Below are 16,813 nucleotides of genomic sequence, written 5' to 3' on the forward strand. Positions count from 1 at the left end.
ACATGGACAGATGCTGTCTTTGAGAGAGGACGTTTGCTTCCTTTTTTACTTCAAGTACCTTGAGCTGGATAGATTGTGATGAGTTCATTATTCCGGCAGAGATAGAAGTAAGCACCTCACTCTCCCACCTTGAACTTCTAGAACTGGGGGACAGTGAGAAGGCATTGCACGTTAACCAAGTATACTTGGGTTGTGTTTTATATTTTTTAAAGCACCTCCACATAATTGGTCTGGAGGCTCCCGACGACTGTGAGGTTGGTGAATAGGACAAGTGTTACTATCCTTGCTTTAGAAGTGAGGAAAGAGAGCCGCAGAGGTTAAACCGCTTCCCCAGGTTCACCCACCCCACTAACCGCAGGGACTAGATGTGAATCACAAGTTCTTCGCCTAATTCTCTTCATACTACCTCATGCTTTGAGTCCCAAGTGAGCAGAAAGACTATCCTTGTTTCATGGGGCACCAAGTAAGACCCATAGGCAAAACCAATCAAGCCAAACAGCCACCTGAGTCATCGACCAGGACTAATGATATCGGAGAAGTCCAGCTGTTACCATGTATGTGATGAAAAAGAGGAGGAATTCCTCACTCTTTGCCTTTTAAGATGATAGGCTTTGCATGAAAAATATCCATGCCAATCACAAAGCTCAAGAAAACTTCAGCAATGCCTATGTCAGACTCGTCCCCCAACTTCAGAGCTGTCACTAGAATGTACACTCCACAGAAGCAGCTGACTTCTCCGTCTGGTTCACACTAGGCTCCCACCGTCTGGAGCAGTGCCTCGGGGGACGATGGATGGATGGATGGGTGGGTGTCACTAAGTGGTTTCATGGTCTGTTCAAGACCTTACAGCAAATCGACAGCTCGTCAGAACTAGAACTCAAGTTTTACAGCTCAGTCAGTGTTTTCACCACTCCACCATATCCCCAGCCATGGCCAGACATAAGTAAGAAAAGACAGGAAAAATGCAGTCAGTGTACCGAGAATTGCCCCAAAGGCCATCAGACAGGAGTCTGCAAAGTTTCTTCCATACCCCAGCAGCAAACCTACAGGCCCAGCTTTACATCTCACATCCCACAGCTTAGGAAAGCAGGCACCAAGGCTGAATAAATGGGTCATCATCACAGCTCTTCGTCTCCTGCCACAAATTCTCAAATGCCTAAATCAGAACTGAATGTTGCACACATGCCTTTGTTAATAGCCTGTTTGGTGGAGGTTATTCGCTCGCTCTTTGACGTTTCTTTGAAAAGGACAGGAACAGTTTGGAACATCTTTCCCTCAGCAATCCTGGGTTTGTTTCAGGTGTGAAGGTAGAGGTCACTTTATTAATACAACCATCAAGGAAGGCTGTCATGGTAACGCGTTGCATCGATTCCTTGAAGCACAGGAGACAAAGCCAAAAAGAGAAACTTTCAAGTCTATAAATACAGACCCAGCATTGCTGAAGCCTAGCAGCTCACTGACAGGGTGAACCTAAATGTATGGCTTTGAACAGGACCCAAACAGAGGAAAGAAAACTTCACTTTGGGAATGTAATGGATCATCATGACCGTAACGGGAAAAAGTGAGCCTTCAGGTCGCAGAAGAAAAGAAGAATAGAACAAGTTGCAACACTGAGTCCTGGCTGGCGCCCTCTTTGCACTTTTGGGTTTCCTCTCTGGGTCTGCTTTTCCGTACCTTCCAGAAAGGACTAAGAGAGGGAAAGGGATCAAAGTCTTATAATTCACATTTTGACAATAGTTTGCAGTTTGGAAAGAGGAAAACTGTGTGACAATCAAGAGACCTACAAAAAAAAAAGTTAAAGGATTGAATGACTTAACTTCACCCCTGTGACTCTCATTATTCAAGCTAGAAGAAAAATAAAAAGAAGTGAAAGAGGGAGGAGGAAATGCTGCTTGCCCCTATTCTTTCACTGTGAAAATTCCGAGTTTTTTCATAAACTTGTAGCAACGGTGGGAGCTTATTTATCTACTACGATAGCTTGCTTACCGAGCTGTGATCAGAGCTGTTAGAACACCTTGCCGACTTCAGCATTTCCATCAGGGTTCCACATTTCATCTTTCAGCCACATAACTCTGTTTGGGTCTAGCATTAATACTATAACCTTATTTATCAAAGGCCACAGATGATCTTGGCCACTCCATTTGGAAGCATCCCTAGTATTGGTATGACAGGGAGTTATAGGTTGTATGGTGTGATATGGGATACATCCATGAGTTTACTTCTATCAGGAGTAAAATGATCCTTTAGAATAGAGTTAAGCTATTACCAAAGTAGTGTTAGCTTTTCCTGAATCTAAGGATCAGATTTTTATCATAATAAAAAGAATTGTGTCCAGCAAATAACAATTTGTATACGATACTGGATCAAGTGTTGTGTAAGGGATTTAAAAATGAAACCTTCACTGTTTACTGAGATAGCACCCTGTTAAGTTGTCAATAGCAATGAAGAAAGAATCAGGACATGCTTAACATAAACACTTAGTAAGGTCAGTGTTTTCAGTTTGAGGCAAATGCACACAGAAGGGTACCAAATAAAGAAGTGATACCTTCAAGGTGCCTGTTGGGTAGAAATCCCTAGTTGGGTTTTTAATCTGCAGTGACATACGAGAGGAAATGGAGGTAATGCCAGGATTTTGTAAATGGGCATTTACCCTCATGCCAGCTTTATCTGGAGGCATAAGGAAACTTTGTGTGGAGAGGAATTCTGAAGTTAGTGCAAGAGAATGCCCTGATTAAGGAGCTATGATTTGTACATAGAGGAGGAAGAAATGAGCGCATTTATAGCATATTTGCCATTCCCAACCTAGACCTTTGATATTTTTGGTATTTTATGTATGAGCTGACTTACATTTGGAGCTCTGCCGGAATGTGGTGGGACGCGAGAGAATGTGATATTTAGTGCAAAGACCTCTGCCTCCTGTGGTGGGAAAGCAGAGCAGCTGGTCAGTACAGACGACAACCTCTTGAGGATCTAAGAAGAGTTATGTGTATTGTCTTGAGGAGCACTGACTGCTCTGCGCATCGTGCAACACATTCGCTGTGTTTCTCCTGAGTATTCTAGGTCAAGAGCAGTTGTCTGCAAATTGGGAGACCTGGGTTCTCGTTCTCGATCTGCCCTTCACTGTTTTCCGTTTCCTCATCTAGAGCTTGTCTAGATAGTTTCTGAAGTTTTCCTCAAGCTTTGATTTTACTGTTTCTATCAGCAGAAGGTAGAGCAGATTACACGGCAATTGGGTGATTTTGGTTCCCCTCTGTTTCATTGTGAGCAGAGCTAAAGGGTCAGTCTTAGATCCCAGCCAGTCTTCTGTATTAACCAACCCCCACCACCAGGAGGATGATACACTCTTATAGTTCAGCTTCAAGTACTTATAGTTGCTTCTAATTCCCATGGTTCTGCACCTGGAAATTCACTCTCTCTGAAGGAAAATCACTGAGGCGGCTTCATTCTCCTTTCCCCAATATACAGAAGGACATTGCTGTGGCTGATACCCTGATCCAGGCCTTCAACATTTTATCACCAACATTAATTGAGGAGTAATTCTTTGTTGTGGGGGCTGCCCTGTTCAGTGCAGGCTATTTAGCAGTATCTCTGGCCTCTGCCCACTAAAAGCCAGTAGCATCCCCTCCCCCGAGGTATGACAACCAAACACATCTGCAGACATTGTCAGATGTCCCCTGGGAGACAAAAACCATCCACTGTTGAAAACCTTTACTTTAGATTGACAACCAAAGACCTGTATTAAATGTTAATTCCTCAAATGCCTTCTATCCTTTTTCTAATTATTCTAAAATCCCTTCTGTCAAATTCAATTTAGAACACGCAATGCTTATTTTGCATATCTCCTTTACTCAACTCAAAGTGCCTTTCCTCTTATGCTTTTCCAGTTTGTCTATTTATTCCTGGATACAGCCAACTATATGTAGCAGGGAGACTTCTGTGATTAATTTTATGACTTCATGTGATCACTGCATTTTGTTGACACCCTTTTTCTCATTGTTCGTGGTCTTTCTGTCTCTTCCTAAGACTTAAATGCTGATTGTTCTACAGGTCTCTCTGCAGTCTTCATTTCTCCTAAATCTATATTCTAGCAGGATGAGGTCGTCTCTTCTTTTCTTTTCACTCTTTGTAACAATGACCACCATCACTCTGCTCCAAATCTGTATCTCCAGGAGGACCTACCTCCTGAACTGCTAACTACTTTTTACAGCTAATACCAAGACGCCTGCAGAAAAACCTGCAGATCTCTCCAAGCCACTAAGTCCAAAAAAAAAAAAAAAGTTTATTTTCTTCCCTGATCAAATCCTTCCTCCAACCTTCCTTTCTTAATAAGTTACATCATGATGCATCCAAAAGCCAAAACAGGAACCTTAGAATCTCTCTTTCTTCTTTCAAATAATCTGTCTCCAAAGCTGTTCCTTCTTCCCTCTCTCCACTGCTCTAACCTGAACCAAGCCCATTTTGTTGAAGTGCCTGTTCACCTTGCCTCCAGTCCATCCTTTCTCTGGTCTAGCCTCACCTTTCCTCCCCCTTTAAATCACCGCTCTTCTCATAGTTGTTTGACAGCTTCCCGTATCGTCTTTTATCTAAACTCTGCAGCATGACCACAGCCTGCCTTTCTAGTTCCATCTCCACTGTGCACATCCAACATTCTAGCCACACCATTCCTTCCTTACTCCTCACTCACCAGCGTGTTCCACGTGTCTCTCACTCAGCCTCTAGCTGGAAAACTGAACCCACTCCAGGTACTTCAACAGAGAGAATTTATTAAAGGAAATGCTTAAGCAGGTGCTTTAGAATTTAAACAGGAGAAGAGGGCACTGAAGTCACTCAGAAGTAGTAACTGTGTAAGCAGGGAGCAGTTATCACTCAGGCTGAGGAATTACAGGAAAGAGGAGGGAGTTATTAGAAACTAAAGGTTTGGAGGAGAGACCCCAAAGATGTGGGACCTGTACCTCATAGGAGAGATAATACATGGCTGCTGCTAGTACCTCTGAAATGCCGGGCATCAGCCCCTTGGAGCTGGGGTTCAAACCTCCAGAGGGGGAATGCCACCAAGCTGGTGCAGAAACCTCTAAGGATGAGATGAAATTGGTTCTGAAAAAGCTGAGCCCTGGAACCAACTGCTGCTGTTGGGATGTAGGGTCATTGCTGGGGCGTACTCTTAAGAAGAGCCATGAATCAGGAAAATGGAGTTCTCTGCTTCCTTCCCCTACCTTCTCTGTTCTCTCTGGTGCACCCTGTTGGTGGAAACAGGAGACCACTTGCAGGGTTCCAGCCTCAACATCAGAAGGAAAGGTGGATTTAGAGTTGAGAGACAACGGCTTAATAGCCAGCACAATGTACTTTCATGTCTCCTTGCCTTTACTCGTGCAATTTCCTGACCCCTAGTGTTCTTTCTGCCGGCATCTGCCTGATGCGTGCCATTGTTCACATACAATCTCCTTTTTATGCTCTCCTCTCATCTCCCCCCCACATAAATAATCATTTACACCAGCATCCGAGTTCCCTCGCAGTTTGCAAACACTTCCTTTACAGTCTTTTTTTTTTTATATATTGTATTATAATTACTTCCATACATGTTCATTTATTTGTTTGTTTTCTACAAAACTGTGCGCACCTTTAGGGCAGGTAGTTACAAGCATATAATCTAGCACGGTGCCTGGCATACAGCAGAGGTTGGTTGAGCTGGATGGAAATGATAAAAGCATTTTAATGAAATTAATATTAGATCATTTCTTACATATATTTTATCCTCCCAACCAGACTTGAACTTTATAAGAGCAGAGATCACGCTTTCTATTTCTTTCATTTTTTTTCATGATGTGTAGTACAAGGTTTCATCTGCTGAAGAAGAACTCAGTGATATTTGTTAACTGTCTAGTTTATTCATTAAGTGCCACAAATTTGGTTCAAAGTGGCATGAAGATGGAACATAAGTTTATGAATAGCAGGTAAGGTTAGTAGTTAGGATTGAATGTGCTTCTAGCACATGGTTCCAACAGAGAGTGCATATGGTTAAAGTTCTATATTTGTTGAATAGCACAATCAAGAAGCCAAATGTAATATGTCTTATAGTGAATTCTAAAGTAATGAAATATATTGCAGGTTTCATTTTTTTTTCCTGCTTATGTCTTACAGAAATATATTCCCCCAAGTGTTGAGATTATTAATCCTGGGCTAATCGGGTCCTTGAATATTTATTAAATTTTTCACAATCATCAATATCGACTAGTAGATTATTTAAATGTAGGAAAGGTGTTGAATTTTAACTTAATCACTGGCTTCTTGGGAAAAAAGAAACCTCTGTTCCACAACTGATTTACATTCAGATCCAATAAGAAGAAAAACAGCTTTTTTTTTTAAGGGAGTGATATTTAATTAACTATTGATTTCTTCTCAATTATTCAAGGCAAGCAATTATCGATATTGATGGAAACGATATTTCCCTATGTCTGGTGACTAAATGAAAGGAAATATCCCATTCAGCAATCTGCTGCCTGAAACAAGAAATGCTGAGGATCTTTAACTTTAAATGGAAACAGTTATTTGGATCTGTTTATTCCATGTTGACCCAATTAAACAGATATTTCCTAAAGTGTAAGCAAAACAAAATCCTGAAAGCCTGTGTATGCTTTCCAAATTAAGAACCACCAAAAGAAGGAGGGTTTTTTTTTTTTTTGGTCAGGTTTGACCATGAGTTTCACCACTCTGCCCTTGTCGACTTTGCTTCAAAGCTACAGATCTTGACATTTTTAGCCATGACACATTAAATACTATAATTTGAGACTAATATTCATGATTTCTAGGCCACCCAACGAGAGGCGGCTTACATAATCATTAGAACCCCCGAAACACTACCTTGCATATCAATATCTCGACCCTGAAGGTGTTCACAGGCCTTAATAGTCCCTTCTAATATTTACAGATAGCAAGTCGGGGTACAGTTTGAAAATTGTACCAATCCATTATGCAACTATGTTAGCCGTCGCCAAGGAATTGTTGTTGTGGAAGGTGGGAAAACAGGGCCCTGTTTAGGGCACTTTGTTATTAACTCTGTGAGCATCTACCACTATCTTTTCTCAGCTCATTTGCACACAGAGCATTAGCATGTTTGCATGTAAGAAGCTTCTTTTGAAGGTGACATGACTATTGAACATGAGTAATGGACAAGGCAATATTCTCTATTGAATTATTACTTGGGAGTTTTTTTTTTTTAATACATTATACATGATAGTAATATTAAGAGTGTGTGTGTGTGTGTGTGTGTGTGTGTGTGTGTGTGTTTAATTCATGAGGTATCCCTGGGGAAATTTGACTATGACATTCTTAAAAAATAAAAAAGTTATAATTTATAAGAAGCTGCTTTTTCTGCTCTGCGCCACATCCCCCCCCCCCCCGCCCTCCGCCCCGTTCCAGAGTGGTTCTATATATTAAGTGCTTAAGCGGCATATGTTGCTGGGAAGTGTTCTTGGCTCTTTTCATGTTTGGTGGTGTTTTAATTTCCCTGGGTCCTATTTATCATTCTGCTAAATCAGTGAAACCTTGATTATCTAAAAGAACAAGAGACATGGAATTAATGAGGATAGTCAGATTTTTGAAGAAGTAAATTATTAGAGACGAAAGTTACATGGCAGGGGCCGTAAATGAATTTCAGTACCTGGAATTGCTTGCTTGATTTATTCAAATTGATTCTATTAATTGGTGGACATAGTGAAATTTTGGTAATCAGGGTTTCACCATTGCATTTATTATTATTCCTGGAAATCAAGGTAACCTTGGACTCTACTTGCTATACTGACAAGGTGATAAATATCCTAATAGGCTGTCAGGAGCAAATGTGACTGCTCTTCCTCACATTGCTCCCATGAAAAGCTTTTTCTCTTCGGATCTGACTGCTGCCTTGCCCAGAGCATGCTGCCTGCCCTCTGCCCCACCCCTCCCTCCTCATGCTTGGGGTTCGCTCCGCCCTCCTGCATGCAGCGCTGGAATCACCTGCAGGGAGAATGGCCCACCCCTTAGAGGTTCTTGGTTATGTTAGCAACACGGCTTTGCATTTTAATTCCATTCATCTGGCTTGAAAGCTCTGCATTCTTGTATCAAGGCACTATCCTTGAAAAACCCTGGAGGTCACAACAGGTCCCAGTTCCACGAAGAGAAGATACTGCCAAACCAGGAGTGTCACATTACTTTGTATTTGATAGCTCGAAATGGACAATGATAATATACAATATTGCAGCAAAAAATCTATATGAAAAGGACTAATATGATCAAAACAAAGGCAGCAAACTACATTTGTTTCGAAATTGGAGTACATGCTTAGTTTGCGGAGGGGAGGGGGGAGCGCAAGATCAATAGAGATTTTTTTTTAAGCTGAAAACATGATGTACCAGATGAACTTAAATTGATTCTGCTTCTCCTCCCCGCGCCCCTCCTCCCTCGTTCTGCAGCGAATGTCTGCGACAATGAGCTCCTGCACTGCCAGAACGGAGGGACGTGCCACAACAACGTGCGCTGCCTGTGCCCGGCCGCGTACACGGGCATCCTGTGCGAGAAGCTGCGGTGCGAGGAGGCGGGCAGCTGCAGCTCCGACTCTGGCCAGGGGGCGCCCCCGCGCGGCTGCCCCGCGCTACTGCTGCTGCTGCTGCTGCTGCCGCTGCCGCCTGCTCTGCTGGGGACGGCCGGCCCCTTGGGGATGTAGGCGGCGCATCCAGCCACCTGACGGGCCGGGCCGTGCGCGGTGGGGAAGCAAACACAACCCCAGCATTTGCTACTAACATAGGAAACCCACCCTCAGACACCCCCACTCAAACACAGTGTACAAACGAAGAAGGCCTGACTGAACTAAGCCATATTTATCAGCCGTGGACAGCACACCCGAGTCAAGACGGTTCATATCTGACCCTAGAGGAGCTGGCAGCTGTTGATAATATCACTGAAAATCACATTGCCAGCTGCAGAGCGCATCACCGACTGGAAAGGCTGAGACAGCCCCCAAACGGGAAAGACAAAACAGCAACCACCGACAAGAAGGCAACCAACCTAAAAACATTCGCTCCTCTCACGTGGTGCGCCCCAGCTCCGCCCGGCCCGCGTGTGGACCAACCAAACGGAAGCCTTCTTTGCTGGCAGTGCAACGTGGGTCTAAGGAAGTCTGTTTCAAGCTGCCATATTGGCCTGCTTCAGTCCCTGAATCCCTTCCAACCTGTGCTTTAGTGAACGTTGCTCTGTAACCCTTGTTGGTTGAAAGATTTCTTTGTCTGATGTTAGTAATGCACATGTGTAACAGCCCCCTCCAAAAGCTCAAGCCAGTCATACCCCATGTATCTTAGCAGCGCTGAGACGTCCCAGTGCGAGCACACATCCACTGTCCAAGAGTGGCTATAGGAAAAAAGAAAGTGTATCTATCCTTTTGTATTCAAATGAAGTTATTTTTCTTGAAATACTGTAATATGTAGATTTTTTGTATTCTTGCCAATTTGTGTTACCAGACAATCTGTTGATGTATCTAATTCGAATCAGCAAAGACTGACGTTTTATTTTGTCCTCTTCCATTCTGTTTTTGTTTCACTGTGCAGAGATTTCTCTGTAAGGGCAACGAACTTGCTGGCATCAAAGAATATAAGTTTACATATATAACACGTGTAATAAGATTCCACCAAAGGACATTCTAAGTGTTTTCTTGTTGCTTTAACACTGGAAGATTTAAAGAATAAAAATTCCTGCATAAACGATTTCAGGAATTTGTATTGCAGTTTCTTAAGATGAAAGGAGCAGCCACCAAGCAGATTCACACTCACTTTACTGATTTCTGTGTGGACTGAATACACTCAGCTGACGAATTTAGTGCCCAGGAAGATGGATTGATGTTCACTAGCTTGGACAACTTCTGCAAAATATGGGACTATTTCCACTTGGGAAAAATTATAACAGCAAAAAAAAAAATTAAGTGATTGCCAAGATTATGCCAAAGCCTGTTGGCAGAGTACTAAGAGACTTTTATTTTTAAGTCATGCTGTTTTCACAGATTGATGTGATCGTGTGACTCTAGAGATGCTGATCTATGTATCTTTCCACTTACAGTGTTTACATGGAGTATCCTAAGAAGCAACCTGGGGAACCAGGAAAGTCGCAGGGAAACTGAGTGATTAACAATTTGACTTTGAATATATTCAGACTAAGTATTTATAGGAAATATCAAAATATACAGCAGGAAGTAGACATAACTGCTGCTCCTGAGAATAAAGTTTGTTTTAAGTACCACCCAAGGTGTAATAAATTCTTCTTTCTGCCTTTTATTAGGCCAATTACTGTGCAAGACAACAAGGCAAGGAGGGTAGGGGAGAATCATTGCAAAGTTTCAAAGTGGCTAAAGCAGTGTGTATTCCATTCCCAGCGCACTGCTGGCCTCCAGGTTACCAATGTGTTAGCAGCAGCATCGCCTGGAATCAAAAACAGATATCAAATGAAGCCAGAGTCTAAAGGAAATGAAGTCCTGCATGACTTGGTAGAGCAATAACCTATGGGAGTGTTGGGTCCGAAGCCTGCTTCCAGTCTGACTTCTTCACCTGCCGCCACGCCTTGCTGGATGGAGGAGGGGTGGGGATGTCTTCTGATAAATACCCTCTGTAAAAGCTAGATGAAGGAACAGCGTGTCTTATTGGTTTTGTTCCCAGAAAAGCCAATTCAAAGAAGGCAATAAAAGGTAAGCAGGTAATGCCTGTGCTGCCTGCCACCCCACGTCTAAGTCGATTGAATGTTTGTTATTCAAACCCACAGTCTCTTTTGATGTAAGAAATAAGAAAAGATGAAAATAAATTAGAGCTCTGGCTTAGTGCCAGAGTGGCCAAGCAGAAATTGGAGATTTACATTAGAAGCATAAACAGCGAATTATATTTCAGGCTCACCAAAGACTACACGTGGAAATGCTGATAACACACAGAGTTTGAGATTACTTATAATGAGGTGGATTTCTAATATTAAAATTGGAATTTAAGTTGTCTTGTAGTTTATTAGCACAAATCAAAGGCAGACTGTGTCATTTCCAGCAACGATGCACTTTATCATTACCCACTCATGGCTTTGTCACAATGCTCAGGAATCAGACTGCACGCTTCAGTATGTGGTATTCCAAAAGCTAACTCTAGAATTTAATGAAGGCCTGATCCAAATCAATTCATCTGCATTTTATCTTTATGGAGCTGTAAGAATCTAAATTGATGAGGGAATATCTTGCTTTCAGTGTATTTAGATATAGTTTTCTGAATTTCCTGAAGTGATGTGACCTGCTTTTAAATAAATTCACTTTTAGGTATATAACAAGTGGAAATGAAATGTTCTTTTTAATCTGGATTCTCAAATTCTTCTAAAGAGTGTATTACTTTGACAAAACCCCGAATCAGTGGATTTGATTTGCCTGATTCTTTCTAGCATTCTTGGAAAGCTTGTTCCATCAACAATATTATGTCTAAGAGCAGGATTGGGGTGAAAAATGGCTACCAAGTTGTTCATATATTTAAGGTCCTAATTCTTGCTCAGTCTCCACTTGGATTAACCCTTAGGGTTCGTTAATATAGTCTTATATATGAGTTAATCTATCAACTTTATCATAAAATACAAGTACAGTTCCTTCCATCAATACCATAGATGAATATAAAACTTCAAAGGAATCTTGGTCCCAAAGTTCAGCTATATAGAAAGTGTTTATATTTATAGGAAAGTAATTAGACTGCCCTGTGATGATGTGGGGCTGATGTGTTTCTGACCCTGTACACAGCCTGGAGGGGGACTTTAGTCCCAGCAGAGAGGGGCCCTTACTTAAAGGGGCCTATTCTGACCCTCCTCCCACTTTCTCTCAGTAGCCAGAAACTCAGAATTCCCTACACAGGTGTCCTCTCCCCACTTTTAGGGTGTGAGTACCTCTTCTGGGGGTCCAGTTCCTGAAGGCAGGCAGCATCGTGAGTGCACGTCCTTGAGCACAAGAGTTAGTGAAGGATGAACATGTGTGGATAGACAGTGACTTGGACCTGGGAGTCTATGATGGGGAACTCACATGCGAGTGAAAGGAGGCTCCTTGCAGTGAAAATCAGAGCTCAGGGGTGGACAGAAGGAGCCAAGGGGTGGGAGCGAGATAGAGTCGGGCTGCCTCAGGGCCAGGGTCCAACATAGAACTCTTGGCAGTACAGAGATGCTAAACCTATACCTGAGCTTCCAATGATTCTGAAAGCATTTGCATCAAAGCAGCAGGGTGGGACATATTTTACTTAATACTATCTTAGCTTCATGTATAACTTATAAACATTTAGATACATGGCCTGTGGGCTTCCATTGTTACTATTGTCCTGGCCCCTGCCTGGTGGGTCTGCCTGAAGATGAGCATTGCATGGGGTGCCATGCAGAAATCACTCACTCAGGTACAGGCTGGGAGAAGGCATATGGGTTACAGTCCAGCCGTTCCTGTAGTTAATGCTCCACCTCACTTTCTCTCCAACCTGTCTTCTTACTGAAAATGAGAAGGTTTGGATGGACTGGGGCAGGTGTGAGGAAACCCTGAAGTCAGATCTTTTGTCCCGTCGTCTTCATGCTCCGCCATCAATAACCCAGTGTTACTGGGAGGTAAGGATCCCACATTCTGAGACGGGGTGCTCTTTGCTACATGGAAATGGGTTGTTGTACCTCATCTGTCGTTGATGCTGAACAAATTACCATTTAACAGTTTCTCTGCTCGTAGGATTGCACACAATACAGGGGAACTTTGAACTACACACTCTGTGTATTCGTTATGTGTGGGGGTCTATGTAATTATGATCTGGTGCAATTTAAAGCTTCAGCTTCAGAAATCTGAACTAGAATTTCCTACCCACTGTTTTTATTCCTAGTCTTCATCAATAAGCATTAGAACAACCTAAGTAACTGAGTAAAACTCTAGGATTTGGGGGGGATTTAATTGGGTAGCCTTAATGATATATAGGAATGAAAAACAGAGCTAGAGAACACCCCTAGAATTTGGGTCCAGGTATCTGACTATGAACAGTTCTTTCATTACCTCAGGAAATCAGGACTAGATTCTGATCAATTTTCTTTTTAAGGAATATCAAATGTTCATTTGACACAAATATTTTGACAGTTCTGACCATTTCCATATAGAAGAATTTTTCACTTTGAACTATATTTTCACTTTTTAACACCAAAAGAAATTTTTCCCTTTAGTTACCTAAGACAGATGCCAATAAATTCCCAGTATAAACTGCACATAAACATAATACGATGTCAGAAAGAATTAAGGATACCAACTGTCATATTTTGAATTTTCACCAACAGTCTTGGGAACATGGAGAATTTTTACTCTTTACAACACCTGGTAAGGTGTGATTCACATATTACCATCTTCATTTTGCATCTGAAAAATCAAATAACTAAGAAACAGACATATCCCCCTTATAAATCATGTTATTTCATTTAACTAGAAATGAGAAAATCACATCTGTGAAAAACTTATATTAATATTGAAAAATGCAGTTATTTGAGATCTATTATGGCAGAAAAATTCTGTCCCTAGTACATTTTTAGAGTAGGTCCTGAAACAATCCCCCAAGATTTATATGATTTTGGGGGTTATTGTTGAAATATATACAATTGAGCATTTAACAAATGCTGGAATTCCCCCCTCCCCCGCCTTCCCTCATCACCCAACAGCTCTTTTTAATTGATGACTGACTTAAAATGGAATAGTAACATTTAAAATTATGTGATGTTTTTATTAACCTGAAATGATAGCTGGTAAAATGGACCATTATTCTGCAAGACCTAATTATGTTAACACTAAAGATTTAGCTAGGCTGGCTGGAGCAAACTGCAGAGAACTGGAAGTAAAAATAATATCATTTCTTAGCCTAGTCCCATTTTTTTTTTCAGAGGCATCACTTTTAACTATTATTTAATTAATGAACTATGAATTCTATGAGGGGGAAAAAAAAACGTGACTGGAAGAAAGAAAAAAATAATTACTACCCTTCCTACATCTGTCTGAATAGACACCGAAATTCCTGCGTGGCGAGAATGTGTCAAGTTATGTTAAAGACATAATGCACCTGGTGTGTATCCTCCAGCCGCCCTGCCCTGCTGGTGCCGCATTACAGCTCTGCTCTTACCAGGGAGAGTCATTCTAATCTAATAAAAGAAAGAAAATGGCAGAAAATCACACACCTGAAGTCCTGTTAAGAATAGGTGATTCTTTTTGCCCCAGGCAGGCAAGAGCATAATGTCATTTTTGTTCGTTTGTATTTTGCTCTGAAGGAGGGGCTGCTCCTGTGAGGGAATGATTTTCCCTCTACCGGTGTGAAACGTGGCATTCTCCAAGGAAATAGCATTTTGCTGGTTACCGGCCGTGCCTACCCCACGAAGCCCTGAGTAATTGTTTTGGCTTTAGTGGTGTGTTAAACACCTAAAGGCAAGAGATTATGTCATCACTCTCTGTCTCTTTTTCTCTCCCTTTTATATATATATATAAAAGTAAAATTGTATATATATATATGCGTCCAAGTATAGGATGATGATGTTTGCAAGAATCCTTCAGTTAGCTGATGCCTAATTATGAAGACTCCCAATTAAATATTTAGTTTATTAAATTAATAGTGTGACAAGTATCGGAGCAGCTTTACAACCGCTTAAACTCGTGTTTACATCCTGTGTAATTACAATTCATAACTGGGAAAGCAGTCAAAACTTTAATGCATTCTGACCGATGGTTCTCATTCTGCCAGATAGACCCAGCACAACACATTCCAGTAAGTGACTTAAAAATGGGACGTCTACATCTAGACTTGGGAAGGGCAGTGGAGGGATTCTAGCCATGGAGTGTTTCAAATTAGGTGTAAGATTTTCTGTATACATTTTTTTTTTTTTTCTGGGCAGAGGATCCGTTAAACTCTCTCTCTTTTTAAAATTTAATTTATGAAAGGCCTGAAAGTGTAAGGATGACTGCACTAAAACCTAAGGTTAAGATTTACCCGAACTGTGAAAGTTTTCTTTAAATGATAAATTGTTGATGGGGAATGAGTGAAAATAACACAAAGGTATTTTTGAAAGCACGTCTTCCAGCAATCAGCTCTTTTTTCATTGTGTACCGACCTCATCTCTCCTCAGGGCATCTATATTCCCTTTTGTAGATAAGGTAATACATTTTATTAGTCGGTCATAGTCATTGTGGAAGCCGCATGACGTAAAAGTGAAAATAACCTAGGTCAGGAGTGTCGCATGAGTGACGGGTGATCGAAGCGTCTCGGCAGCTCTGGTGTGTTTCTCTTGGCAGCATGTAGGATCGCTGGACGTTCACTTCCCCTGCGTCCCTGGGTCAGCCTTCCTTTAGGCTTTGAAGGATACTGGTTCCAGTAAAGCTCTTGGGAGAATCTCTGTTTCTGAATAAGCACTTGCATTAATATGTTGATAATAAAAGCCTCATATCTTATCATCAGTTTCAATTAAGTGATAACTAAACTCTGGCAATTGGATGTATATCATTTTTCATTCAATCTGACTGTGTATGTATTTCCATGTGAATTGTCGCTTTGATGCATGCAACATATTTTCATTTACAGTCACATACCTGGGTTACTGAGTCAGTGAGAACAACCTGCAGGCACAGGCAGGTAGCAGTACGTTGATTTGACACTTGCCTATTAGAGGATGTTACCACATAGATTTAAGTCCCTCCCATTAGTCAGATTCTGTCACCTGAAATATGAGCACATTCTGAAAAAGCCTGAAATAACGTGGGTTCTGAGGCTGTTCTCAGGGTTGTGAGAGGCACAACCACTCTGGCTTCTCTGTTACAGACATCTTGCTAGAAAGGGCTCAAACTGTTTCTTTTTCATATTTGTCCTAACATTTTAAAAAATAAAATGTGTGTGACACTGGAACACACTTGGACTGAATGGCACAAACTCCCTTTCCTTCCAGCTGGTTTGTTTCATTTTTGTGGCTATTCTAGGCTGCAGGCATCAGGTCAGGAGCAAAGGTCTTCCTGACTGTATGGTTCCCTAGGTTGTGGGAGCTATTCTCACTGCTCGGGGCCCTAATTTACATCCCTACCCTGTCCTCTGCACCTGTGCCAGCCAAATTGGGAGCGACTCGTGACCTGTGGCTTTTGAGCGCTTGACTGTGGTTAGTCCACAGTGACATGTCCTATGAATGTAAGATACTCACTGGATTTCAAAGAGTACAAAACAAACAGGAAAAGAATGTGAATTCTCTCTTTAATCGTTTTCATATTGACTACATGTTGGAATGATAATATTTTGGACAGACTGTGTTAAATAAAATATATTATTAGAATTGACTTGAACTGCTGCTTTTTGCTTTTCTAATGTGGCTGCCGGACATATTTTAGTTACGTATTTGGCTCACATGTGTTGTATTTCTATTGGACAGCACTGCTCTAGCCACTGAAGTTTCCCATCTATCAAACGGGGCAAGTAGTAGTCACGCTCCAGAGTTCATGTGAAAGTCAAAGTGAACTAATGAACATGAGTTTACTTGGCAAATTGTAAAGTGTAGGAAGAGTCTGAGGTGCTGATGAGAATGATGGTGACAGTCACGATGATGACAGTCATGATGATATTTTCAAGCTCCACCTTTCCAGGCTTCTCTGGAAATGTTCAACCAGAGGTCTTGCCGAAACTTCCTCTAAAAGTGCTCCCGAGTGAGGCATGCAAGGCTTTTAAAGTTTGAATGAGGCACGTGACCTGAACAGGAGGCTTATGTTTGTAACAGTGTCAACAAGGAGCATGCTAATGGCAGCAAAAATTAATAGTAATCT

The 16,813-nt window shown here is 41.6% G+C and overlaps 1 protein-coding gene across 4 annotated transcripts in view; it reads left to right on the plus strand.

The window, feature by feature from the left end:
* The window catches only part of NTNG1 (netrin G1), a 300,210-nt gene extending 289,951 nt beyond the window's left edge, over positions 1-10,259 (plus strand). For all 4 annotated transcript variants that reach the window (XM_032487228.1, XM_032487226.1, XM_032487225.1 and 1 more), the window contains one exon: positions 8,448-10,259. In XM_032487228.1, coding sequence (XP_032343119.1) covers positions 8,448-8,698 — 251 coding nt within the window. In that variant the 3' untranslated portion in view covers positions 8,699-10,259. The remainder of the gene's footprint in view (positions 1-8,447) is intronic.
* Positions 10,260-16,813: the final 6,554 nt, after the last annotated feature.

The sequence above is a fragment of the Camelus ferus genome, chromosome 9 (assembly GCF_009834535.1).
Source record: "Camelus ferus isolate YT-003-E chromosome 9, BCGSAC_Cfer_1.0, whole genome shotgun sequence".
In the NCBI taxonomy this organism is placed as follows: Eukaryota; Metazoa; Chordata; class Mammalia; order Artiodactyla; family Camelidae; genus Camelus; species Camelus ferus.